Source organism: Heptranchias perlo, chromosome 40 (assembly GCF_035084215.1).
Source record: "Heptranchias perlo isolate sHepPer1 chromosome 40, sHepPer1.hap1, whole genome shotgun sequence".
NCBI classification, from domain to species: Eukaryota; Metazoa; Chordata; class Chondrichthyes; order Hexanchiformes; family Hexanchidae; genus Heptranchias; species Heptranchias perlo.
This window is the reverse complement of record NC_090364.1, coordinates 7,810,013-7,837,890: the sequence shown is the minus strand read 5'-3', so window position 1 is coordinate 7,837,890 and position 27,878 is coordinate 7,810,013. Positions and strand designations below refer to the sequence as shown.

Below are 27,878 nucleotides of genomic sequence, written 5' to 3'. Positions count from 1 at the left end.
CTCCCGTGAAGCGCCTTGGGATGTTTTACTACGTTAAAGGTGCTATATAAATGCAAGTTGTTGTTTGAAGGTGACAGCGCTGCTGAACGCTTGCAAAAGTATATCCCAGCAAGCAGTCAGTGGCTTCAGAGGGAGGTAACGGACATAAAAACAGTAATAATTGGTACAAGGGAGTGAATGGGAAATTGATTTGTTCCACTGGAAGCACGGTCAGATCTATGAACTTGAAATGAGGAATCTATTCAAATAACCATGGATTTGAGGATCAGGGCAACTAATGGTTGCCGCAATAATGTCCTGACCCTTTAGTGCGATGTCACAATACGGTATTTACTAAATGTGTTAGTGACACCTTAGGTCACGCATCTTATGCTAAGAGGTTGACCAATTTGGTCCAAATTAGAGCCAGACCTTTCAGGAGCGAGATTAGAAAACATTTCTACACACAAAGGGTGGTAGAAGTTTGGAACTCTCTTCCGCAAACGGCAATTGATACTAGCTCAATTGCTAAATTTAAATGTGAGATAGATAGCTTTTTGGCAACCAAAGGTATTAAGGGATATGGGCCAAAGGCAGGTATATGGAGCTAGATCACAGACCAGCCATGATCTTATCAAATGGCGGAGCAGGCACAAGGGGCTGAATGGCCTACTCCTGTTCCTATGGTCACCTTGAATCCTCTGTGGTTTTTATATGGAATGTCCACAGACTCTCATCACATCTTAATCAGCATGACTAGGATCTGAAGACAAAATTGCTGATGATATTTTGGAACCGCCTAAAAGACAGCACAATTGAGCTAGGATCCTCCAGTGTTGATCGGGAGACCACCAATAAAAGTGTGTACACAAATGGCCGTCAACTAACCTGCATCATCTCGAGCAGACCCTGCGTGCATCGCTCCTCACTGCCGTACTCGTCCACCAGAATACTGCCCAGGTATAGGAAACAAGAGTGTTGGTGGGACTGGTACACGCTCACCATCTGGGAGAGACAGAAACAGGCATAAGATCATTACAGCTCATTCATCCAAAACATGGCAAGTTACTTTACTTCCCCCCGCTCCCGCCCAACCCCACTCTCCCACCCCCCACCCCAACTATCTGTCATCTAACTATCTCTTGAATGATTCCAGTGTCCTATTTTGTGACACATGACCTCTCCATCACAGAGACATATGGCCCAGACAGTGCTGGCATTTCAGAATGGCAAGACAGAGCCCTGGAAGCGACCGCACCATGACACTGTTAGGAGAGTTTTGTTCATCATGAGCAGGGACACCGTGCACACTCTTGCAGCACTCAGGTTGAAGCAGGAAGGTCCCCCATTCCCATACACAAATCGGACCAGCGCTAGCTGCAAGGGAGAGGGGGCTTTTTGGATTCGCTCAACAAGGGAAAGGGAGGAAGGCATTCCAAAGAACCCTCTCCCTGACAGTCGAGTCCACCTGCTACTGAGGCAGAAGTAGCAGTGGCCACTGTGCCCAAGACCAGTAGAGCAGGTCCATCAGGGCCCTCCCATGTTGGAATGCAAGTTGTTACATCAATCGGAGGAAGACAAGAATGAGCACAGACGAAGCATCCTGCTGAGGGAGCCAAGTAGGAAGCTGGCACTCTCCAAACACCCATCCGACAGGGACAGCAAACCAGTATAGAAACAGCCTGACCAATTTTCAAGTTTTATTTCGAAAGGAATCGGAAAGGAAGAACCACAAAGCAACACTTTTCCAGCTTAGTTTCAGGCCCATTACTTTCAAAATTCTTGTTCTTCTATTCACTTTCTCCACCCCACCATCTCTAAAGCCTATAGTCCTGCATGTGCACTCCACTCTGGCTCCTTTTGAATCTCCCCCTTCTCTCTGCTCTCAGGTGACCAACAATTTGCAGCACATCTGTCCGTGTGACAGCTGTCTACAGATGCACCTTGCAGTTATAATATCTAATGTGCAAAAATGTCTAAGATTTGTAAGTGTCTATTTGGGAGGTAGCTTGTGTCTCAGCCACCTTCCCCTAATCCCAGTTTTTCACCCCACGTACGGTAAAGAGCCAAACAGAAGGACCTATAAGTACACGCACACATACCTGAGACACCAGGGGTTGAATCAACATAGCAGACCCTTTACCCACACATCTGATCGCAAAGCGCAGGCAACGACAGCAACGCTCCGCCATCCGATTGTCTGCCTGGTGCCTGTACAGAGTTTCGGAAATCACTGGCCAGATCTGCAATGAAAATGTTTTAATGATAGTTAGTTTTTATAAATTGTTTTTATTGGGAACGACAATCCTATTCTCCAATCCTCGGTCTGCGATCACAAAACCAACTAATATAAAAAGGAAACGTCTTTATAATGCTTGCTTAACCCACTGTTCAGCACTAAGTACTTCCAGGTGCAGTACAGCATGGGTTAGATGCAGAGCAAAACTCATCTCTCCACACTGCACCATTAAGCACTTCTAAATCAGACACACCTTCATCTACACTGATCTATCCAAGCACTTCCTGTTCTGGAACAGCAAAGAATAGATGAAGGATGAACTTCCCTCTAACATGCCCCAGCCTCAGAAAAGCATTTATTACATTTCCATCCGCATAGCTTGTGTGAAGATTGTCAAATTTGGTGCTGAATAATGGGGCAATTTTGTTTGGTGAGCTCACACTCACTGGGAGCTCATTTCATGTGGGACTCAGCAGAAAAATGGGACTTTCATCCCATTAGTCTGGTTGAATGCAAAACCAAATCCCAGTGGTGAAAGTGCATTGTGTAACCAACTACATTGTCCAGTCCTGCCTCACAGGACTCCTTGAATCCATTAGACACAGCTTCATTGGAGCAACTGCCTCTGCTCCAGGGACGATTCATCCCCAGAACTTTGAAAAAAAAAGGAACAAACAGAAGTTAACCAGAACACTCTGCAATTGTGAAAAGAGCCTCCCCCCACCCCCTCAACCCACTGACTCAGTGAAGATGGGAACAGGGTGAATACTGGAATTGTGAAAAACAAAAAATGCTGGAAGTCAACACCAGGTCTATCAGCATCTGAGGCAGGACGGATTAGCATGTGAGGTGGGTCACTTCAGAATTGCCCTGTTCTGATGAAAGGCCCCACCCAGATCAGGAACCCTTTCTTCCTCTTTCAGATGCTGATCGACCCGCTGCGCATTTCCAGCATCTTTATCCATTTATTTCACTCTGTCACAGTGTTTCCTGGCAGTGAAACCCCCCTCCATTCCAGTTTACAAACGGTTCTTTTTGTGACCTTCGGGCAGTGGTCAGCAAACCATTTTCTTACCTCCTGGATGACTTTCTGACAGGGATGCGGCCTCCCTTCTCCCACAGTAGCGTTTGTGTGTCTGTTGGTACAAGAGAAGGGGAGTGACGTGGATTGAGGAGATATCTCAAAAAGTCAAATGATGCCTCAAGAATGTATTGGCAAAATTTCATTGAAAATTTTTTAAGCATCAGCAGATTACAATTATACCAGATTTAAGGACGTTAGATTGGTAGCAAACTTTATAACTTGATGGTTTATAGTTACTTTTTCAATTAGAAAGAACAACGAACTGGCACTTATATAGCGCCTTTCATGACTTCAGGATGTCCCAAAGCGCTTTAAAGGCAATTCAGTACTTTTTTGAAGCGTGGTCACTGTTGTAATGTAGGAAATGCGGCAGCCAATCTGCACACAGCAAGATCCCACAAACAGCAATATGATAATGACCAGATAATCTGCTTTTAATGATGTTGGTTAAGGGATAAACATTGGCCAGGACGCTGGGGAGAACTCCCTTGCTCTTCTTTGAAATAGTGCCATGGGGTCTTTTACATCCACCTGACGTCACATCTGAAAGACAGCACCTCTGACAGTGCAGCACCCCCTCAGTACTGCACTGGGAGTGTCACCCTGGATCTTGTGCTCAGTCTCTGGAGTGGGAATTGAACCTTCAACTTTGATTCAGAGGTCTCATTATCCTTAAAAAAGGAATGTTTTTAACAAATAAACTCAAATGGAATAAACTTTTGGGGGGGAAAAAAATGGAAGTTTCGAGCTCCATCAAAATGTGCTGCGGACTGGAAGGACACATCCTCCCACCCACAGCCCGCCAGACATCGAGGTGAGTTTGTATTGATCGTGGTGCAACTAAGCTCTTTACCCACTTTGGTCCCCTAGTTTCAGTATTGTACACTCCCAGGTCAGATGTAGCATGGTTAAACGTAGAGTAAAGCCTGCTTTATATGCCTCAACTAGCGAGAGACATTTTTCCACTTCAGCCACCCTCATGGCATTTACATTTTAGTGCTAATTACCACCAAATTAGGGGCAATTCTGTGCTGCGGGCATGCTCGGTAGAAACTGCCCAACTCTCTTCATGTAGGACTCTTGCGCCCAGAAGACCGATTATTTTTATCCCACCAGTCTGACTGAATTCAATCCCAAGTCCCAGGAGTGATAGTTTTAATTGTGTTGCCCTTTCTCATTTTATACTGTCCAAGTATGGTTAAAATGTTAGGCTGGCTTTTCACATGGCTACTGAAGAGACAGACTTAATTTAAATGATCCTAGTGTAGATGTGGAGAGCTAACATACAACTAGTGAAGGCCATCAATTTTCTCCTTATGTAACTTTCAAGACGTCCAGCTGCTCCTCAGAATGTATTGGGAGCACAGTGCAGCTCCATATCTCTACTAACAAAGCCAGCTAGAAACCGCTGGGGTGTCCCATTTCATTAGTCAGTAAAATGTTTTCACCCAAGAATTTACAGTACAGAAACACGCCATTTGGCCCAACTGGTCTGTGCCAGTTAATGGTTAAAAGATTAACCTAGTCAGGTGCACCAGCTAGACTCTGCCTTCCCTCCTTACGTGTACACACAGCAAAACGCGAAGTGGCTGTACCTGAATATAGCCGCCAGTCTATCCAGCCACACCGCTGGATCTGCCGAGATGCCGTTGGTCATCTCAGATGTCAACAGCTTTAAAGAAACACAAGATTGGAAGGATCAACATTCTCTGCAGCAACAGCACAAGACACACCAGAGGCATTACAACACGATTCAATTCCAGGCCTCGGGGTGGGGTTGAAGAGTCAGTGACAGAACTCCCTTGCAAAGATACGCCACGCTCCTTGGTCAGAAACGTGGGAGAGCCCAGCCCATTTTCACACCTTTCCCTTCACACGGTTAATCCGGCTACCTCATTCCCTCCAGGTCAGCTCGAGGGGGACAGGAAGGTACGGAAAACACAAATGTCTCCAGCAAAGACAAGCAGCCCACAAACTGAAGGACCTACCCCACATTCCCAGGGTAAAACAAGTGTGAATCAATTAAGGCCAGCCTGTCAATCTCGATTCTCTGAGTTGTTGCTTCTCGATAGAGGAGATGGAGTTACCTCACACGCCCTTTAATAAAACCACGAAACATCACAATCATTCCTTACTTTCTTCAGAGCAGTGACCTGCATTGAACAGAGGCGCTGGAAGGTCTCTTCGATTTTCTCTGACGGCAGCCGAGCCAACACTAAGGAGATGCCTGTTGAGAATGAAACAATGCTCGTCACTTTACAATAGGCCATCTGCAAAGTTGACATTACCACCTCAGAGCAGAGCGTTCCACATTAGAAAAATATTAACTTTTTAAAAAAAAAATCAATCTGGTCTAGGCCCTCCCCCCGAAAGGTGTTAACTCATTCTAGGCTTTGCTTTCATAGGCATCCTCGGCCCTCTAGTGCTCCGCCCAACTGCCATTTTTCACGTGTGGGACTGGACAAGTATCGCTAGCCTACTCAATCACTGGGCAGCACAGGCCCTCCAACAGGACTCAGCAGATATTGACCAGGATCTGGAATCGGACCTGATTTTTTCCCCCCTTCCTAGCCCAGGGGTGCAGAGACCAATTGAAGTACCGTTGGTCCAGCTGAGATCAATTACCTCAAACCTGTATCCATGTGGCTTGGTAATACACGGACATCAGGGCAGCCAATTAACTAAAACCCAAACACTGTGAAATAGGGATGTGATTAACATACCATTACACTGGATTTAATTGTACTTGTCTTCACATTTTCAACTGATTTTTTTCATGAAGTTAGGGGCCTCAATGGGAACACTGTCAATTCAGAAATATGGTTGGAACTCAACAAGTTCATTTCCAATCTACTAAACTCAACGCTAATGGATTTTGCTTAGTGGAGATGTTTTCATAAATGGGACGACAGATTCAAATCCTAGCCCCAGCTAATTTGGAGTGAAGATTCTCGGAGGCAGCAAGCTTTCCTTCCCTCTGTGGAGATGTCAGGGGCAGAGAGGTAAACCTTGGATCTTAAGTGTGGCGTTGACAACCCATGGGAGCAGATCCTTGGGGGTTGAGTTAAAGCAGGTGACACGGTCAGGGGGTGGGGGCGGGAGCAGTTACTAGGATTTCAGTGAAGTGTAATAGTGCGCATGTGAAATTTTCACTGTCCACCTCAACGGAGAGAAACAGCCAGCAGTTAACAGCTATAGAGTTTATCACTTTGTGCTTGAGCAGTGTCTGGAGAGAGCACTAGGGTGAACTGTTGATGGTTACACATCCATCACTGATGGTGCTATAATCAACTTGAGACAATGAACTATGTGTCACAATGTATTGGCTTAAGTGCAGTTTTGCCCCATAATGTATAGCATCAGCACAACAATTGAGTCTAGGACAACAATGCTGAGGAAACTAAAATGGGGCAGAAAATATTTACAGAATGGGGTGAGGGGGTGATTATCTAAAACAGAAAATGCTGGAAAACACTCAGCAGGTCAGGCAGCATCGGTGGAGGGAGAAACAGTATTAACATTTTAGGTCCATGACCAGGATTTCACCCAGTTCTGATGAAAGGTCATCGACCTGAAACGTTAACTCGGTTTCTCTCTCTCCACAGATGTTGCCTGACCTGCTGAGTGTTTTCCAGCATTTTCTGTTCTTATTTTGTATTTCCAGCATTCGCAGTATTTTGTTTTGTTTTAATGATTATCTAAATAAATTGTCTGCCCACAGACAAATGCAACCAGCTCACGGCAACTACGGCTGTGCTCACACTAGCAGGCTACGACCCGAACATTGCCTGCATTGGTGGCAGGTTCAGCCTACTATAAAAAAGGATATATAGGCACTGGAGAAGGTGCAAAAAAGATTCACAAGGATGATACCAGAACTGAGAGGATATACTTATCTGGAAAGGCTAGGACTCTTTTCTCTAGAAAAGAGAAGGCTGAGGGGTGACCTGATAAAGGTCTTTAAGATAATGAAAGAGTTTGATAGGGTAGACGTAGAGAATATGTTTCCACTTGTGAGGGAGTCCAAAACTAGAGGTCATAAATATAAGATAGTCACTAATAAATCCAATAGGGAATTCAGGAGAAACTCCTTTACCCAAAAAGAGTGCCAAGAATGTGGAAGGAGTATTTGAGGCAAACAGCATAGAGGCCTTTAAGGGGAAGCTAGATAAGTACACGAGGGAGAAAGGAATAAAAGGGTACGCTGATAGGGTAGATGAAGTATGGAGGCTCGTGTAGAACAAAGACTGGCACAGACCAGTTGGGTCGAAAGGCCTGTTTCTGTGCTGTAGATTCAATGTAACAATGTTTACCACAGCAAGAGAACTCCAGAGCTCACCTCGGAGAAGTCCGATGGATGCGTCGTGAGAAATTGGGAGCGCGTCCAGGGACGAGGCCACCTGTAGCAGCCCCTCAAAATGCTGAGTCATCGCGTCGCTGCACATAGCGCAGATGCTCTGGATCGAATTGGCCGTGGCGTTCGCCAGCTCCTTCTGCTTCAAACGTTGGGTTAGGAAATTCAGCACCAGCTCTGAAAAGGAACGAAGAAAAGAATAAAACGTCATCGCAGAATGCTTTACTCCTCGCCTTGATCAGGAACCACAAACTTTAACAATGCTGAAAGGAAGGATTTTGATACTGAACCATTCAAAGCCAGTAAGTACCAGGCTGAAACTATAGCATTTATATAGCGCATTTAACATGGTAAAATATCCCAAGGCGCTTCACAGGAGTGTAATCAGACAAAATTTGACAACAGACCACATAAGGAGATATTAGGACAGGTAACCAAAAGCTTCATCAAAGAGGTAGGTTTTAAGGAGTGATTTAAAGGAGAGAGGTAGGGAGATTTAGGGAGGGAATTCCAGAGCTTAGGGCCCAGGCAGCAGAAGGCATGGCCACCAATGGTGGAGCGATGAAAATCGGGGATGTGCAAGAGGCCAGAATTGGAGGAGCACAAGGATCTGAGGGTTGTAGAAGGTTAGAGAGATAGGGATGGGTGAGGCCATGGAGGGATTTGAACACAAGGATGAGAATTTTGAATTCGAGGCTGTGGTCTGCACTGTTAAGTGATCCGAGCCAGAGAAGACAGTGTTGCAAATGGCCTCAATGTTCCTAGGGTGTGGTTGAAAGAAATAAGGTGCAATTCATATAGTGCCTTATCACTTCTCTCAGGGCGTCTAAAGTATATCACGTACAAAGAATTGCTGGAAGTGAATTACTGCCGTTATGTAGGCAAATTTGACAGCATTTAGGCACAAAGTCCCAGCGGTCCCAGTGAGGTGAATGACCGGTTAACCAGTTTTTTTTTTTGGTTGAGGGAAGAATATTGGCTAGAGCATTTTGAGAACTCCCTGCTCTTGAGCAGGGTGGAAGAGACAGAAAACCCCACAGCCAAGAACTTACTGTTCCTGATCATGACTCACGCTGGGAAGCACGTGTAAACATGATGAGATTGTGGCCAACTGTAGACGGCAGGACAATTTAGTCAAGGACTTTGGTCAACTCAATTGATTGCTTGAAGGATGCAGAAAGTAATAATCTTTGGACACATCTAGTAAAAGTAGTAAAGCCAAACATAGCGGATTATCTCACGGTGAATATTGCTCAAGATTTTGGACTTGGCCAAGACGTCTATAACTTAACCCTGAATTTTCTCCCATTCCCACCTGAAGACATTAACTCTTTGCTGGGATACAGTCCCATGGGCACCAGTCACTCTCAAGTACGTTGGCCATTCATCATGGATGAAATAGCCACACGCTATCTGACCACGGTTGGGGGGAATTAAAGCCGAACCTGATCCGACCATTGCTTGACGTATGCACATACTTATTTCCCTGGATAGTGATCAGGAGAGGAAACTCTGGCTAATTTACCGTAAGCCAGGAACGCTGAGACCAATTGTAACATCCTACCGCCATCCTGGCTGAGATCGGCTAACTTGACAAAAATCAATTATCGAACATGGGATCTTCCTGGTCTTCATGGCTCGGTTACTCCTTGCCTTAATCAGATGGGCTGGGAATGGCCTCAGGAGCTCAAAACCACTAATTTGGCACACAACTAAGAAATACACACAAAGGGAAGCACGTTAGCTCCAAGGACTGGTGTACGAGGCACTGCATCAAGTAGATGCAACCACTTCATTTCTCCACTCGGCAATTTCCTGATCGATCTGGGGTCATCAGGGAAACATTGCTTAGGGAGGCAGAGGGGAGGATGCAAGAGGCACCACAACATGATATGCTCCTCCTAGCGACTGACTCAAGCCTGTTATTGACCTGGGGAGCAATGAATCTCATACAAGAACACAAAAGGAAAAATCTGTAAAGCTTCACGGTCAGAAATGTGCACATTTCCCACTCCGTACTGACCTAAGCATTGCACATTGTTGTTGATGTATTCTCCTACTTCCCCCAACAGCTGGATTCCAGAGTGTTGTACCGCTAGGTGTGTGTTGTCAGGGAGGCTGATCACTGCCTGGACGACATCTGACAGCCTTTGCTCCTTCTCCCTAAACAAAAAGAAAAAAAGCAATGTTTCTTTTTAATTTTAAAAGATTTTCTTCTCAAATTCTTCAAGCTCATTGGGCGCAACAGTTGAGGGCACCGATTACTTTATGGACACTTACCTGAGGTCAGCAGATAAGAGGGACACACGTAGAGTGTAATTTACACTCGGTTAAACAGCTTGAACTAGTGACAAAACAATTCTCCCGAGCAGTTTTTATTTTACGCTCTGCAGCCCACCCCCCTCTCACGCCATTTCCCTTCCACAACGGTCTACTCCCATCCTCCAAATTTTCCTGAAGGTGTCGACTCTTGTTCCACAAGCACTTGCAGTCCATCAGTATCCCACCCAAGTAGCCATTATTCATTGGCGAGCCTGGACAGTGAGCGTCAGCGGAATATTTGATCACGGGGACTCTCTCAGCCTAGCCCGATCCTGTTCTCGCCCCACATCCATACACGTGCTTTTTTTGCAGGGTCATTGGATAGCAATCGGAAGCGAGAAATTGAGTTGATTGTTTCCCTTCCCAAGTTTAGAGGCCAACTGTAGTGTTACAATTGCTTGCTGAGATCAGCTAATTCATTCTCACATGCATTAGGGATCAAACCAAACCAAAGATATCCTAATCCGTATGGCTCTGTGCTACACTGGATGAGCTAAATGGAGAGAACTGAGGAAACTCAGTTTATTCCCTGCAATTAACACATGCCTAAAATCAAACAGCTTCCTCCCTCCTCCCTTGAAAGAAAAAATTTCCGCCTATGTATCTCCCCCACACACTGTCCCTCCAATTCACGCGCCATTCCCCAGCCAGGTGACTTGTTCCAAACATGTCTGTAACCGGGGCCAATTCATCCAGTGAGTATCAAAGGATGAAGACAGCAAATATCTCCTGTTGGTTTGTGCTGTGTCAAGACAACTGCCCACACAACGAGTTCCCAAACTAGTCAATGGTCATGCCCTCTGAAAGATGCTTGCTTACAGGGATGTAGGGAGAACGAGAATCAGTGTGCAAATCTTTGCATTCGACTCTCCCTTGTATCTAGTGAGGAGAAAATAAATTATTTTTAAAAATGCAAGTAACATAGGAACAGGAGTAGGCCATTCAGCCCCTCGTGCCTGCTCCGCCATTTGATAAGATCATGGCTGATCTGTGATTTAACTCCATATACCTGCCTTTGGCCCATATCCCTTAATACCTTTGGTTGCCAAAAAGCTATCTATCTCAGATTTAAATTTAGCAACTGAGCTAGCATGTAGGGATGGGAAAAACTTGTGCCTACTTATCGCAGCCAGTGGTGTTAAACTGATCTCAGTAGCCCAGGTTAGAGAGGAAACAAGTAAGTTTCCCGCTCCTATTGGTATCCACTGACACTTGCCAGAAAGTGCGTCCTTGTGGATGTTGGGTGAGGACAGGACAGGGCTCAGCTGCGACACCCTGCCTGGTGGATACCTGGGCTTGCGAATGGATGGTGGTTGCCAGTGGCTGTGGAACTGTATCCCAGCAAGGGGAAGGCGGGGAAAAGAGAGGAGGGAAAAAAGTCCATCACGATCAACACTCAAAAGAATGAATGACTTGATGGAATGAGGATGGTGGGGTTACTTCTGAATTAAGCCCATCATTAACTGCCTGCTCCTCCCTCCTGGGACTGAAAGCGAGTAAAACCGATCCAATCTCAAAGTTCAGTACAATAGGCTCCGTATTGTGCCGAGCAGCTGCATAGATTTTACACTCACGGGTTTAGGTTTTTGACCAACGCCGTCATGATGAACAGCACAGCTTCTGTCTCCTCCCAGGCTGGGCTGCCCACCTTCAGCGTCGAATATAACTGGAAAAAGAACAATGCAATTGAAGGCCCAAAGTCATCATCTTCATTCCCAAAACTACTTCATACTAAGCTGACAGTGGGACAAGGATTTAAAAAGATGAAAGGCACATTTAGAATAGATGCCAAGGAGTTGCGTAAAAACAGAGACTGATCAGCACATGGAATGGACATGCAAACAGTAATCGAGGCATTTAATAGCGGGATGCTATGAAGTGGGGGGCAGGGGGGAAAATGACTGTAGGTGTTGAATGGCTCCCCTCATCCATTCGGTGATTTTACTTGCTTTCTACACAATATTTGTAATCAGCTGATCACATCGTGGTCTGCACAGACAAACAATTGAGAGCGTTGTTCCTTACTTACCCGTGAGAAAAACTCCGAAGCTCCAATGAGAAATATAACATCTTTCAGCAGGTCGGAGACCCGTAGTCTGAACTCGAAAAAATCATCTGTCTCATCCAGTACTCCCTCCTGTTAGAGAAACAATGCCATCAGTGGCAGTACCAGAGTTTGCACCCAGCTCCTAATGATACATGTCCTTCTGGACCTCACACCACCCCCTCCACTGGGGAATCATCTCAATTCAGCACCATTTTAACCTCTCCAACAGGAGACTAGACCGGGCAGTGTGAGAAACACTAACCTTTCAACCCCTGATAGCCCCAGGCAGAGCCCACGGTTAAACAGTTTCAAAAAATATCGACCTGCTTTTCAGCAGCAATGAGCCCACGGTGTCGAGAGTGGTACAATGTAGATTCACCAGCATATTTCTCCACAGCTAACTGTGATCTTGCCTGTGATATCAGAGGGGGACATGAAGCCAAGGGAGGGAGGGGAAGTCACCCTCCTGGTCACCAGCTGTAGAACAGTGGAAAGGACCGTAACCTCTTCTCGATAGTGTTGGAGGGAGGGGACAGGTTTATTATTTGTCTGCAGCCCAATCCCTTCTCCCAGTCACACTGCAGTAGAAGTGTCCTGAAGAGTCAGGCCCAGGCCTTAGGCCCTCCGCGACGTAAAGAAAATTCTTCCCCTGTAATTAAAAGTCTGCGAGCATTCTGTTAGGAGAGGTGAGAGGAAAGTAGCTTCTTGCTAGCTCGGTATGTAAAAACGCTGTCCAATGTGATACTGAGCCACACAGAACAGGAAGATCCCAGAATCGATCCTCCGCCTGTGCTGAGCTGAGTCAAGTCAGCAGTTGGGGCACTACAACTGGCCTCAGTACCAGGACTAGGGAGGGTGACAAGGAAAAACAGCCAAGTTTCCTGCTCCTGATCGGCCTCCAGTGACACCTGCTGGAGAAGGTGCAAAACAAAAAGATTTACAAGAATCATACTAGAAATGAAAGGTTATAACATCAGGAAAGACTGAACAGGCTGGGGCTCTTTTCTCTAGAAAAGGAGAAGGCTGAGAGGTGACCGAATAGAGGTCTTTAAAATTACGATGGGGTTGGATAGGGTAGATGTAGAGAAGATGTTTCCACTTGTGAATGAGAGTCTAAAACCAGGGGCTATAAATATAAGATAGTCACCAATAAATCTAATAATGAATTCAGGAGAAACTTCTTAACCCAAAAGGAGTGGTAAGAAAGTGGAACTTGCTACCACATGGAGTAGTTAAGGGGAATAGCATAGATGTATTTAAGGGGAAGCTCGATAAGTACATGACGGAGAGAGAAATAGAAGGATATGCAGATAGGGTTAGATGAAGTAGGTTGGGAGGAGGCTCGTCTGGAGCATAAACACTGAGGTCTTTCAAACAAAGTACTCCTTAAAAATAAATTACATGAATTCCTACTCAAAAAGTGTTGGCATTGGAACCCAGTTTCAGTATTGAGAAGTCCCAGGTAGGCACGGCACAGATAGATTCTTTCTTTAACTCAGCTTCAACAATGTACCTCAGCACAAACCCAGTAGTGTCCTCTCTTGCACCACTGTGATATTTTTCCATTTCCCTCACTAGCCATCCTATGGTCGCTAAGCAAGATTAGAGGTAGTTTTGTGCCATGGGCCCAAGTCCAAAAGGAACTAGGTTGAGACCATCAAACTCATTTCATACAAGAACTTTACAGCCAGCAAGTTCAGGAGACTTTCATCCCATCAGTCTGGGCTGGATTTGAACCCACATTTGTGAAGTGAAAGGCTAGTGTCCACTTCATCACTAACAATGCCCATTTACTCACTGAAAAGGACATGTATTACTGACCTGATCCCAGGTCCTGCCAGTAATTCTCACTAGACCACCAGGTCCTGCCCCCCTCCCCTAAGCACTGTATGCAAACAATGGAAACTTAGTCATTTCCTCAGACAAAGGCAGAGGGGGCGTTGTGGGCAGTCTCAGGAGAGGCAATTAATACCCAAGACTTTACATTTTTCAGAAGTGACGCTCTTCATCCCTTTCCCACCGCTCAGGACTTATTGTGCACAAAACAACTTGCATGCCCATTTGCTCAGAGTGACATACGTGATCAGGGTCCATCTGAGAGTGGAAGGTGAGGGACTGAGTGAGTCTCTGGAAATACGGCCGGAAGATCTGGTTCACTGAAGGATCCTTCATCTTGTGGAGTGTTTCGGCCAGCCGATACCAGAAGTTAAACGTGATCTCCGCGACCTGTCAGTTCATCAGGAAAAATGACAGCAATCAAGACCAAACTCTCCTTTTATTTTATACGAGCATTTTCTGAGAACTTTTATCGTCTTTAACCATGAGAAAACAGATCGCTTCTCACTTTTGTTATTCAAGCACTCCCAGGTCAGATACGGAATAAAGTCCACCCTACATCAAGAAAGATGGACTTGCATTTATATAGTGGCTTTCACAACCTCAGGACGTCCAAAAGTGCTTTACAAGCCAATGAGATCTTTGAAGTGTAGTCACTGTTGTAATGTAGGAAACGTGGCAGCCAATTTGTGCACAGCAAGCTCCCACAAACAGCAATGAGATAATGATCAGATTTTTTTTTTATTAAAAAAGTGATGTTGGTTGAGGGAGAGCACCCCTGCTCCTCTTCGAAATAATGCAGTGGGATCTTTTATGTCCAACTGAGGGGGCAAGACGGGGTCTCAGTTTAACGTCTCATCCAAATGATGGCATCTCCGACAATACAGGACTCCCTCAGTACTGCAATGTCGGGCCAGCCTAGATTACATGGTCAAGTCCCTAGAGTGGGACTTGAACCCACAACCTTCTGACTCAGAGGCGAGGGTGCTACGGCAGCTATCCTGGGCCTGATTTAATTTAGTGATTGCAGCTTAATTTTGAGACAGGCTTCCTTCTGGTCAGTGGAAAAGATTGGTTCAAGAGCCAACCAGCAGCACAATTCAAGGTGTAACGAACTGGACGAGGTCAGTTCCTGGTCCTGCCTTTTAGGACCGATCTCATTTCCACTTGGTGTTCCGTTTAGCACTTTGGTTCAGAACTAGTGGAATGCGCAGAGCCTGAAACCCACCCAGGTGTGGCGAATCCAAGTAACAGGCAGTCCCAGCACCCGAGTACTGCTACCTGCGCTAATCAGGCTGAAGGAGGAGCGTTAACTCACCTCGTACTGCTCGTGTCCGACACAGTTTAAGATGAGGTTGAGTGTTTTGAGGTCGCCCAGTCCCTGTCCCGGTGAACGGATAACCATCTCCAACAGCGTTTCTGCCAGCTCGGTGAAAATCCGGCAATAGTTCAGAGCCCTAAATACACAAAGGCCTCGGGTTAAAAATGATACAATTGGCACAAAAGTTCACACTACGATGTCCCCTTAAGCACTTCCAGGTCAGGTACAGCATAGGTCAGATACAGAGTAAAGCCTCCACTACACTGACCCCCTAAGCATTTCTGGGCCAGGTACGGCACGGATTAAACACAGAGTAAAGTTCCCTCTATACTGGCCCATTAAACACACACAGGTCAGGTAAAGAATTGGGTTAGATACAGAGTAAAGCTCCTTCTACACTGCCCCATCAAGTACTTTCAGTTCAGGTGCAGCACGGATTAGATACAGTAAAAAGCTCCCTCTATACTGTCCCATCCAAGTACTTTCAGATCAGGTACAACACGGGTTTGATGCAGAGTAAAGCTCCCTTTGCTCTGCCCCCAGAAATGTGCCTCAACTCCATTCACTATGCAATCCAAAATGACATTTCCATTTAGCTCACTAGCCATCTAAACGCTATTTTATCTTGAATTATGGACAGTTTAAAACATGCCTGAATGGGAGTTAAATGCCATCTGTACAGATCCAGACAAGAGGGAATCATCTTTACCTACTAAGGCCTGTACAAATACAGCAGCTGCTACTGAGATAGATGGGCCAAGTCTTAGTCAGTGCCACCCTGAAGTGGCTCTGGAAGGTGTTGGCAGCAGTCCATAGGATGGCTGAATTTAGAGCAGGACAACTCTCCTTCACTCTACAGTCTCTATAATACTACAGTTGGAAGGGTTAATCACTGATGGTGAACTAGAAACTACTCCAGATATTTCAGTCACTTTTTGTGCAAAAAAAAATTGAATTATCCGATAATTTGAATTAAGCAACATATAACACAGCAAAGTGGAATTTAGTGTTTAAAAATAGAATTATCAGATCATTTGACTAAACAACTTTGAATTAAGAGTAGTAGATTGTATTACTATTTCACATGTGAAAGATCCAGTTATAGCTGATGTTTCATGGGAGGTTTGAGCATTTTGTTCCTGAAGGCAATGATTTGTGCTAGGGGAATGGAATCACAGAATGGTTACAGCACAGGAGGCCGCCATTCGGCCCATCGAGCACATGCTGGCTCTCTGCAATAGCAATCCAGCTAGTCCCACTCCCCCGTCCTATCCCTGTAGCCCTGCATATTTTTGTCCTTCAAATACTTATCCAATTCCCTTTTGAAGGCCACGATTGAATCTGCCTCCACCATCCACTTAGGCAATGCATTCCAAATAACAATCACTCGCTGCGTAAAAGTTTCTCATGTCGCCTTAGTTCTCTTGCCAATCACCTTAAATCTGTCCCCTCTGGTTCTTGACCCTTCTGGCAATGGAAACAGTTTCTCTCTATCTAGACCCTTCATGATTTTGAACACCTCTACCAAATTTCCTCTCAACTCTGCTCTGAGAGCAACCCCAGCTTCTCCAGTCTATCCATCCCTGGAACCATTCTAGTAAATCTTATCTGCACCCTCTCTAAGGCCTTCACATCCTTCCTAAAGTGCGGTGCCCTGAATTGGACACAATATTCCAGTTGTGGCTGAACCAGTGCCTTATAAAAGGTTCATTGCTTCCTTGCTTTTGTACTCTATGCCTCTATTTATAAAGCCCAGGATCCTGTATGCTTTTTTAAAACCGCTTTCTCAACCTGTCCTGCCACTTTTCACGATTTGTGCACACATACCCCAGGTCTCTGTTCCTGCACGCCCTTTAGAATTGTACCTTTTAGTTTATATTGCCTCTCCTCATTCTTCCTACCAAAATGCATCTCTGCACTTCTCTGCGTTAAATTTCATATGCCATGTGTCCGCCCATTCTACCAGCCTGTCTATGTCCTCTTAAAGTCTATTACTATCCTCACTATTTACTACACTTCCAAGTTTTGTGTCATCTGCAAATTTTGAAATTGTGCCCTGTACACCCAAGTCCAAGTCATTAATATATTTCAAGAAAAGCAGTGGTCCTAGTACCGACTCCTGGGAAACACCACTGTGCACCTCCCACCATTCACCACTACTCTGTTTCCTGTCACTTAGCCAATTTCGTATCCATGCTGCCACTGCCCCTTTTATTCCATGGGCTTCAACTTCACTGACAAGCCTATTATGTGGCACTTTATCAAACGCCTTTTGGAAGTCCATATAAACATCAACCCTCTCTGCTACCTCATCAAAAAACTCAATCAAGTTAGTAAAACACGATTTGTCTAACAAATCTGTACTGGCTTTCCTTTATTAATCCACACTTGTCCAAGTGACTGTTAATTTTGTCCTGGATTATCTTTTCTAAAAGTTTCCCCACCACCGAGGTTAAACTGACTGGCCTGTAGTTGCTGAGTTTATCTTTACACCCTTTTTTGAAGGATGTAACATTTGTAATTCTCCAGTCCTCTAGCACCACCCACGTATCTATGCACGATTGGAAGATTATAGCCAGTACCTCCGCAATTTCCACCCTTACTTCCCTCAGCAACCTAGGATGCATCCCATCCGGACCTGGTGGCTTATCTACTTCAAGTACAGCCAGCCTTTCTTGTATCTCTTCTTTCAATTTTTAGCCCATCCAGTATCTTAGCTACCTCCTCATGGTTCAGAGACTGTTCGTAGTGCTCAGTACCTCACTCGGGCTCGTGGCCAGTCTTCACATGCAAGCCCCGACAGTGAAACTATTCACCCACATGGGCATCACAGCAACACCCAATCCATTCCTCACCCAATATGTAGACGTGTGAACTTTCCAGCAGGAATCACTGGCTAGAGATTGTGAGTGGGAAGACCTCCCAAAGAGAGCTTTACTCTGCATCAAACCCATGTTGTACCTGATCTGAAAGTACTTGGATGGGACAGTATAGAGGGAGTTTTACTGTATCTAATCTGTGCTGTGCCTGACCTGGGAGTGCTTAAGGGACAATGTAGAAGGAGCTTTACTCTGTATCCAACCAGATCTTTCCCTGGCCACAGGGGCATTAAGGCTCATCATAAAGCCCAGTTTACCCAGCACAGACCAGGACCCTAACCTGGGCTGTATTCACTGCCTTAACCTGATCACTCAGTGGCATCCTCACAAAGTGATTTCAACACCATCAAATACCCAGGCGCACAACCAATTGGCAGCCCTAAGCCGGGGCTGAGTCAAGCCTGAAACCTAACCATACGTACTTGTCCATGTCCTCACACGCGACCGCTGTATGGTAAGCCTCCTCCAGTGCTGTCACCCCTTCCTGGAGCTGTACTGCCAGCCGTAGACTCTCCTGTAAGCCCTCGACTGCATACAGTGCTGCACACACGCAGTCACTAGCCACCTCGTGCAGGTTTGAGGATGTCTGGTTGTGCCTCTGAAATTCAGGGACAATTTTTCTTTCAATATTTATGCATGTTCACAGGTGTTAAAGTTTCATTATTTTATTGAATATTATATTACATTCAAAAAAACCAACACAAAAAAGACTCGCATTTACCTCATACCTGATCGCATCTCAGATACATTCCAAATTCACATACAAACAATTACTCTGAAGTGCACTCATTGTTAAGTAGACAAACATGGCAGCCAATTTGTGGACAACCAAACCCACAAATCAACAGCGCAATGAATAACAGTTAATCTGTTTTTGGTGGTACTGGTTAAGTGAGGAATGTTGGCCAGGAACCCGGGAGAACTGCCTGTTCTTTGAATAGCGTCCTAGGCTCTTCATTGCCCACAGAACAGGCAGGCAGAGCCTCGGTTTAACGCCTCAACCAAAGGGCTGCACCTCTGACAATGCAGCACTCCCTCAGTACTGCACTGGAGTGTCAGTCTGGATTTTGTGCTCAGATCCCAACATGGGGTTTGAAAAGCAGATCAAGTTAGCTCCAGGTTAAGTTCCAGTGAGTCACTAGGTCAGCATTAAGAATATACCAAAGCCGCAGCTCCCTGATGGCTCAGCGGGTAACTGCTTTCTGCGGCACGAGATGGCGACCTAGCGGGAGGGCTCATGGTTCACCTCTCATCCTGTGCTGTTAACTGATTTGACAGTTGAGGTTCTTGCTCCCGATTGCCATCCAGCGACGCATGCTAGAAGTGCCCCCACTGGGTGAGGGCAGTCTCAAGGGCTCGGCTGTAACAGCATTCATGGTTGAGTAACCCACCAACTGGCAGGAGAGAGGTGGCTGAATGACAGTCTGACCCAGATTAGCTACCACCCCCCTCCACCCTTGCCCAGGGTTAATGACCATCTCTGATAAGTGTGTAAACAGTCAGGCTCAGCAGTTTCACTGGCCTTAAAGACCAACACTCGCCATTTCAACAAAAAGTTAAAAAAAAAACAAGAAAAAGATGTTACTATTCCTTGAACAGTTCGTTGCACCCTCACTCCTCCCAATATATTCTCCTCCTCTTATGAAAACGCTGATTCTAGCTGGGGTGTGTTTCAACCAGTAGGCATCCAGGAACTCACCCAAGAGGCTGGTCCTCGTGTGTGATCACAATGGGAACTTTACAGAAGTGCCCAATCCTGTCTTCATTGGACATCCACAACACACACACACCCTCTTGGAGGGGTTACTGGATCGCAGGAACCCTGGCTGATTTATCTCCTCACTAACCTGAAGATTGAACCAGGAGCCTTCTGATCTGTATGGTTTTGTTGCTACTCTGAACGGTTCTTTTATCTACTTCAGGCCACTGCAGGATCTCCATGGTTAATTTCTTAAATGGAGTTCCAATATGGAGACTCCACTTTGCCTCTATGTTTCACTGAGGGAGTTTCTTCCTGGCTACCCTGAGCCATACAGCAACTCCATTCGGCTGCTCCCTACCACCCGGATTCTACACAGGCCACTGGGATGTGAACCAGAGGACAATTCTCTATTCACATGGGGGAACCACCTGAACTTTGATCAACACCTCCCCACAGTGACTCCGCCAAGAGGTTCATCCCACCTGTGACGTATCCTGCAACTGGCCCCCTCTCTAACCAGAATTAAACCCACGCATTCCCTTTCAAATCCTTGGTCTGGGAAAGTTCCTTTAATAGAGGACAAAGCAAAGTTCTGTTGACGGCAACGTCAATATAGGCACAGCCAACAAGACTGCAAACAAACCTGAGCACCGATACAATCAATTGGGACTAAACATTACAACAGAGGCCAGGCAAAGGGTGAGGATGATATGATGTCAATGGGCACGAGTTTACCGTGTTGGCAGGACAAAAAGTAACTGCCAACTGGAGGGAAATTGTTAACAGGGAAGACAAAGGCTGGCCTTGTGGGCATGTTAAACTGCCAGATGCAGCATTGTGCCACATAGAACATAAGGTCCCAGGTTCCATTCCCAGTCCGTACGGAGTTGGCTGATCTCACGCGGAGTTGGGATACTGCATTGATTTCAGCGTCATAGGCTGGGGCTTGAATCTCTGGCAGGGGTTCGTTCAGCTCCTGATCGCTGGAAAGTGTGTGTGGATGCTGGGTGAAGAGAGCATCAGGCTCTACTGTGATGCTCTTCTTGGTCAAATAGCCTAGGCTCACACGTGAAGAGTGGGCCTATGGGTGAGGTACAGCGCCCTGGCAAAAGTCAGGGCCTTCAGGAGTAGAGAGAAGGAAAGGTAGTCCTTAAAACTGGAGCCAGTGGGGGTAATGATTCTGCCTCTGACAGCTCTGCTACTTCGGAGAGTCAGGTTCAGCAAATTCGCCCTCCCCAAAGATATCAGCCCTTGCCAGTTCAGTATGAAAAAAAAAGAAAGAAGCCATCAGCGTCAGTTTTTCCCAACAGGTCAATTCACTTTCTCCCCTACTCAGCACGTCATTTCTTGGGAGTGTGATCCCCAAGTACTGACTGTCTTCCCCACCCCCCAATCCCCGTACTACTTCACCTAAGTGGCTGCATGTTAGGTTATTTGACTACGGTGGGCATCCCAGCCAAGCGCCATCCAGTCCTCACCTAAAATCTATGCACGTTCACCTTCCAGAAGGAGTCGCTGGATAATTATCAGGACTGAGCCCCACCCACCTCTTGAGGCATTGAAACCAGTTGCAATGTCTCAGCACAGTGGTCAATGGAATATGATTAGGAACAGCTTGGCAAAGACTCTCCCTTTACATGGGGGAATCACCTGACATTCGCTCAATGCCTCCGTACAGTGACACAGCCAAGTGGCTCATTCAACCTGCATTCTATCCCACCACCCTAACCAGATTTTAAAAACTCATTTGTTACTTGTTCAAGTCCTTGGATAGGGGAGTTCATCTGATGGAGAACAAACAGCTAAAGGTAAAGCTTTGCTCATGGCAACGTCAATACAGGTGCAGTCAATGAGACCCTAAACAAACCCGCGCACAGTTACAATCAAGTAGGATTAAAATTTACAATAGGGGCCAGGCAAATACTGATAAGGGTGAGAATGGTGCAATGCCGAAGAGCACGAGTTTCCCAAGTTGGTAGGACAAGGATGGCACAATGCCAAGTGGAAGAAAAGGCAAATAAATGTTGGTCCTGTGGGTAAACACACTGCTGGGTACGGCAATATGCCATGCTGATCAGAAGGTCCCAGGTTCAATCCCCAGTCTGTGCTCTGTTAGCTAAACTGCAGTTGGGGTGCTATACTGGCCTCAGCACCCCGACTTTGTGGGGAGGGGAAATTAAGACAGGGTTCCTGCTCTCGATCACTGTCCATGGACCTGCACTCAGCAAGGGTGAGAGACTTCAGAAGAGGAGCGAAGGAAACTGGGTGGAACAAAAGGAAGGCAAAAGTTGGAGATTCTAGAACCGTTCTCCCAATTAATTCTGAGGCTCCACGTGGTGACCTTATGCAGATACTGGGAAGCCGGTTAGCTGCTTAGTTCATACTCACAAGGATCTGGAAGAGCGCCGCCAGTAACTGGCTGTTAGCGATGTGGTCGGTGTGCAGGATGCCCAGGTTAATCCAGCTCATCAGGCATCGGAAGACTTTAATCACCAGCTTCTCATCGTGACTGCAGCGCTCCATGTAGGCTGTCTGAAAAATTTCCGGGTATAAAGTCAAGTTTCTCAGCAGCACAAAACACTATAAACTTCAATAAAACTCACTTACACCTTGCCACACCCTAAAGAGCTCCCTGACAATAAAGATATTTTGGGGTGGGGGGGGGGGGGGGGGAGAAATTAAAAAAAAAGAGGCCACTGCCTGCAAAAAAGGTCCACTACCCCCTCAACTGATCCCTAAGCTGACACAATGGAGGTCTCTATTAAGCCTTGAACACCATACTAGAGTTCTACAAGATCTAAAAGATAAAACTTCAGTTTATAGGATTTTTTTTTCAACGACAGTCATGAATTCCATATGTAAGTTCAGTCCAGATATAGCGGATTAAGACAAACACACACACGCAGAGACAAAGAGATCCTGCTCCCGATCACTATCCAATGACTCCTGGAGAACGTTCAGGCATGTGGGTGTCTGGTAAGGACAGGATAGAGCTGAACTGTGATACCCACTATGGTTGAATAGCCCAACAATTCACTGCCTTGGTTTATACGTAAAAGCGGTCACTTGAACAAGATACTGTGAAACTGCATCCTAACAAAAGCCAGCACATTTAAAGGAGAGGACGAGTGACTTGTGCCAACTGGCCAGTGGTCCTGTTGCCTTCATTTTGAGTCCGGTTCTCTTTACGCACAGAGACACACCTGCACAAAAATATGACAGTTAGATGAAATTTGCGGCGTTAATCACTGCCCACACTGACTCACCAATAAACCAATCACCATACTGGCATGGTACGCCAGGTCCTCAATGACTTCGGTCCTTCGATTGGTGCCGATCCGCAGTGAGCGGCTGTGCACCTCCTCCGGGAGCACTGTCAGAATCTCAAGCAGGAATGGTAGCGCCGATTCATCATTGCCGTACCTAGGAGACACAGCGTGTGCAGTTAGATCAGTCGCACCTGCTTTACACCAAAAGCGATCAGCAGAGAGAGAAACGCATTAGCCCATTCAATAAGCAGGTCTGGGGATCTGGGTGGAGCAGCACGTTGCATCCCAGCAGGCCACCATTTGAGGTCTAGAGGTGAATCCAGCGCTGACTAGTAGGGCAAACGTTTCTCTTCCGTCAGCCACGAAGCTGCTTTGTGGAATGAATCTGACGGCACCTCAACCCACTTCCTAGTGGACACAGTTCCACGACACATAGCAGTAACGTGGAGATAAATGGAGCCACAAAGTACTGGAAAAACACAGGAGGACCATCAATATCTGTGAGAACTCCAAAGCTTTAGCCAAACTTTTGGTCACCCCTCATAGTCTCTCCTACTTTGGCGCATTGTTCATTTTCCTCACACCTCAGCGAAGCGCCTGGGGATGTTTTTTCTACGTTAAAGGCGCAATATTATGCAAGTTGTTGAAACTGTTTCTCTTTTCAGGCGGTCTTGCTGTGTAATGTTGAATTGTCAAGTTTACGCAAGGAGGTCACAAGAATAGGAAACAAATAGGACACTACTGCTGTGGGAGAAGAGGTTAGGGTTAAAGCATATTACTCTGTCACTATACAGCTTTACTCTACACCTAACCCATGCTGTATCTGACCAGGGGTGCTCGATGGGGCAGTGTAGAGGGAGCTATAATCTGACATGGTTGTGCTTCAGATTGGCAGTGGGTGTGAAAACATCCCATTCTCCTCACATCTCGAGAACCATCAATGATTTCTAAAAATGAACAAATGCCCAGTTAGTATCAATGGAAGAGAGCATCAATTGATGACGAGAATGAAAGAAGCCTCACCCCTTCCGACAACCCCTGGTGTCTATCTATAGCAACAGAACAACATTTGGGGGAGAAAAAAACTGCCTTGTCTTAACACGTGCACAGTTTGGGGCAACCACTAGGGAGAGACATACCTTCAAAGTACAAAATCACTCACTTCTCAATTAGCGACTGGACACAGCTCTTCCATGATGTCATCTGTATAGCGAGGTCTGCAACAGCGAGAGCCAGCTGGGATCCAAAATAGAAAAGACAGCGAGGAATTACTGTTAATAAATGCACAACAGAGAGAAAATTTGGGGTTAATCACTAGTGCACATTTATTGCACACTCAGGGCAGCAGAAGGTTGCGAGTAACCCACTTTTTGTTTTGGATTTTTCTTTTGATCATCACTGGGACCAACACCCCACAACACAGCAATTGACGGATAATAGTGCAACTGATCGATGTAGCCGTTCACTGCATACATCAATGATTCGGATACAGGCCTAGAAGTGGTACCCAGATTTTCAGATGATACTGAAACAGGAGGCATAGTAAACCAAAGGAAGCTAAAAGGGGACAATAATAAGATTGGTGGAATGGGCAAAAAAAGTGGTGGATGGAATTCAATGTCAGTAAAAATGAGGAAGTACATTTTGATAAAATATAGAAGTAACTTATACTTTGAATGGGGGGTGGGGGGGGGCGGGTGGTGAGACCAGAAAGATTTGCAGGGGTGCCGGGGTCAGGGTCACATTCACCTGAACACCACAAACCACAAGCTAATGGAATACTGGGTTTTATGAAAAGAAGTATAGAATATAAGAGTCGAGATATAATGGTGAATTTAAATGAAACCGTACTAAGGCCACCACTGCAGTACTGTGCGCAGTTTTGGGCTCAACAGTTTAGGGACCATTTTGAGGCAATAGAGAGTATAACACAGATTCACTAGGATACTGCCTGGTATGAGGAAACACGAACATGACTGACTTGAAAACTGCAGCTATTCTGGTTATAATGGAGGAGATGGGACGATTTGATGGAGGTAAATAAAAATTATGACAGGACGGGATGGGTCACAGTCGTTAACAGCCGGTTTCCAGTAATTAAGGGGGTCTAGAACAAAGGGACAGATACAAGATTAAACGCAAGAGATTTAGAACAGAGAGCAAGGGGAGTTTTTCTGATTAAATGCAGAAGGTTGTGGGGCTGTGGAATGCACTACCAGAGCTAGTAAGTGAAGCGGAGACCTTCAAGAGACTTTTGGTAGGCGTTTGAAGGAAATGGGAAATAAAAGGATAAGGGAACAGAGTGGGCCCATAAGATTAGGACTGCGGCTAATGCGGAGGACTTGTTGGGCCAAACGGCCTGTTTCCGTGCTTTAATTTCTATGCAGTTCTGTCAACTAGATAGCTTGCCTGCTCAGCACTGTACTTTAATAAGCTAACCAGGACCAGGAGAAGTACTGATGTAAAAACACCAACCAGTTTTCAGATTGGAATGTGTGACATGCAGTCTGCAGTGAAACAAACTAATGTATCAGAATACTGAAATACCAGCTTTAGACAAGGTGAGTGATTGTCAAATGTGGGGGCAGCTTCATAACAAGTCGACTGGATTGATATTGCACAAATCCAATTTACTAAGGACCAGTACATAAAGGACCCGCTCCCCCAATGGCCCAGTAAGCAATGGGACAGTGGGGTGTATAATTGGACCGTACACATTGGAAGGCCTCCAGTTCAATCCATGGTCTGTAATGAGTTAGTTGATCTTAGTTGGGGCAGCAAGAGGAGCACAATTGGGCCACGGTGCCCTGGGGGGGGGGGGGGGGGGGGGGGAAATTAACCAGAGTTCCCATTCCTGAACACAATACAGTGACTCTTGCTGGAAAGCTGGTGTGCACACGCAGGATTTGGCTCCACCATGACGTCCCCCAAGCTCATAGAACCTGCCTGTCCACACAATCACTATCATGTGTGAGGAATGGTAACAGGGGCGAGCTATTTGGGGGCTACTGGCAGTGGTGGAACTGTACCCCAGGGGAGAATGGTGGGAGGGGGGATAAAAGAGGGGTCCTTTTCAGTAAGCTGGATGGGAATCTGGGGCCCAAAAGTGGAAAGATCACAATCTAACTCACTAAAGCATCTAGTTCCCTTCAAGTGTCGAGCTCATTCCCTGCTGTACCTGTGTGACGATGGCTTGGGACATGTTCTTCAGGCTTTCGAGATGAGTGAGCAGGGAGTCACGGAGCGACGAGTGCATCTCGGGGGGCAGCTCATAAAACGAATACTGGATTTTCATCTTCATTGTCTGGGCAGCGAAGTAGCATGACTCGATGTCACGCTGGAGTCGCAGCAGCTGGTCGGAAATCTGCCACGAAAACATCTGGCCAGAAGAAGCGAAGCAACAGTAAGTTGGTTAACGTTTTCAAAACCTTGACAGTAAGTCTGAAATGAAACAGGCTGCCTCAGGAGGCGGTGGAAGCACTGATTCATCCAAATGCAAATTAGATAGATTTCTCTCAGAAAATAACATTTTGGGATACAGTATGGGTAATTTGAGACACTTATTAGTGGTAAATGTAGCATGCTTGGTGTCTTTGGAGCTATGGTTCCCAAAGCTCTCAACCAATGGGGGTTTCCCTCGCCTCATGTCTGGGTTTGTTGTAGATTAATTGATAAGAGATTGATTGTCATGATTAGTCAACAACTCCATTATCGTCGTATCATGCGACTACCAGGATGACAGAAGGCAAACTAGATGGACCTTGATCTTTTTGTCTAGCAATTCCTATGTAAGCAAAAAATGTGGGCATTTCCTGGATAAATTCTAGGTTTGTATCAGGGCTTATTTAATGTATTGGTGCCAATTCAATAAAGAAAGAAAAAAATTATATTTAAGACAAAACGTTCTTTGCGATATTTTAATTCATCACCTCAAGTTGCTCCCACCATAATCATCTCCAGACACAGACCTGTAAACACCAGCACAGCAGTATTTATTAACAGTTCTAAACACTCTCCAAACACAACCAACTTTGGAAGGAGATAAAGTGTTGAACCTGGTCACAGATGTAAAATAATCTTAAACAAAGAAAATCAGCCATTTCATGCTAGAGTTCTTCTGATTTACTATAGGTTACAGATTCTGCTTATCAAGTGCTTTTCTCCATGTGCCATCTATTCTAATCCAGTATGTTAGCCACTAGCCACATGTCATTAACTGAGTGTCCAGATGTGGCTAATTGAATTTTCGATCAGTAAATAAAAAATAAGTAATTGACACAGTCATTGGGAATTTCTCAATACTCATTTGCAGGTGTGTGGATATGAACTTTAATCATTTTATCAACAAACGCACAAAAAAGATGAGATGTAAAGCAGAGTGTACGAGTGTTTCGATTGTTGTGTGCTCTTTACTTCCTTGGTCACTGTTTATTGGTTATAACGCACCATGGAGACACCAGCAACATTGTATGGAACGGGGTGCTGTCATCGTGGTCAGCTCAACCAATCACAACAACCGCTCCATGCCAACCCAACCAATAATCAGCAGAACCAACAGGGCAAAGGACAAGCAGCATTCAACCACGTTCTTTGGTAAAATTGAAAGACTGCAAAGTAGCGCACTAAAGGGTGGTAGATGTTTGTTAAGTAAATATACACGTGAAGTACACTTACCCGTATTGTGCGTATGGCATTTTCTACTAAAATTAGTACACAAAATTGGCTAAAACGGTATCGCCGTAGCCACTCCTGTGGCTAGTCGGTGATTTGTATTGGACAACACTGGTCTGATTCCACTATCCCGTTCACTCTGAACACCCGTTAATCTTTTTTCAAGCAGCTACCA

The 27,878-nt window shown here is 45.6% G+C and overlaps 1 protein-coding gene across 2 annotated transcripts in view; it reads right to left on the bottom strand.

Moving 5' to 3' along the window:
• Window positions 1–27,878, bottom strand: part of LOC137305639 (transportin-3-like) — a 48,890-nt gene that overhangs the window by 15,564 nt on the left and 5,448 nt on the right. For both annotated transcript variants that reach the window (XM_067974525.1, XM_067974526.1), the window contains exons 3-18: window positions 26,211–26,411; window positions 24,195–24,268; window positions 23,030–23,186; window positions 22,152–22,295; window positions 18,484–18,659; window positions 15,180–15,318; window positions 14,105–14,251; window positions 12,008–12,115; window positions 11,553–11,644; window positions 9,680–9,819; window positions 7,642–7,833; window positions 5,438–5,529; window positions 4,898–4,974; window positions 3,294–3,354; window positions 2,082–2,222; window positions 868–984 (exon numbers count right to left, since the gene is read on the bottom strand). In XM_067974525.1, coding sequence (XP_067830626.1) covers window positions 868–984; window positions 2,082–2,222; window positions 3,294–3,354; window positions 4,898–4,974; window positions 5,438–5,529; window positions 7,642–7,833; window positions 9,680–9,819; window positions 11,553–11,644; window positions 12,008–12,115; window positions 14,105–14,251; window positions 15,180–15,318; window positions 18,484–18,659; window positions 22,152–22,295; window positions 23,030–23,186; window positions 24,195–24,268; window positions 26,211–26,411 — 2,058 coding nt within the window. The remainder of the gene's footprint in view (window positions 1–867; window positions 985–2,081; window positions 2,223–3,293; window positions 3,355–4,897; window positions 4,975–5,437; window positions 5,530–7,641; window positions 7,834–9,679; window positions 9,820–11,552; window positions 11,645–12,007; window positions 12,116–14,104; window positions 14,252–15,179; window positions 15,319–18,483; window positions 18,660–22,151; window positions 22,296–23,029; window positions 23,187–24,194; window positions 24,269–26,210; window positions 26,412–27,878) is intronic.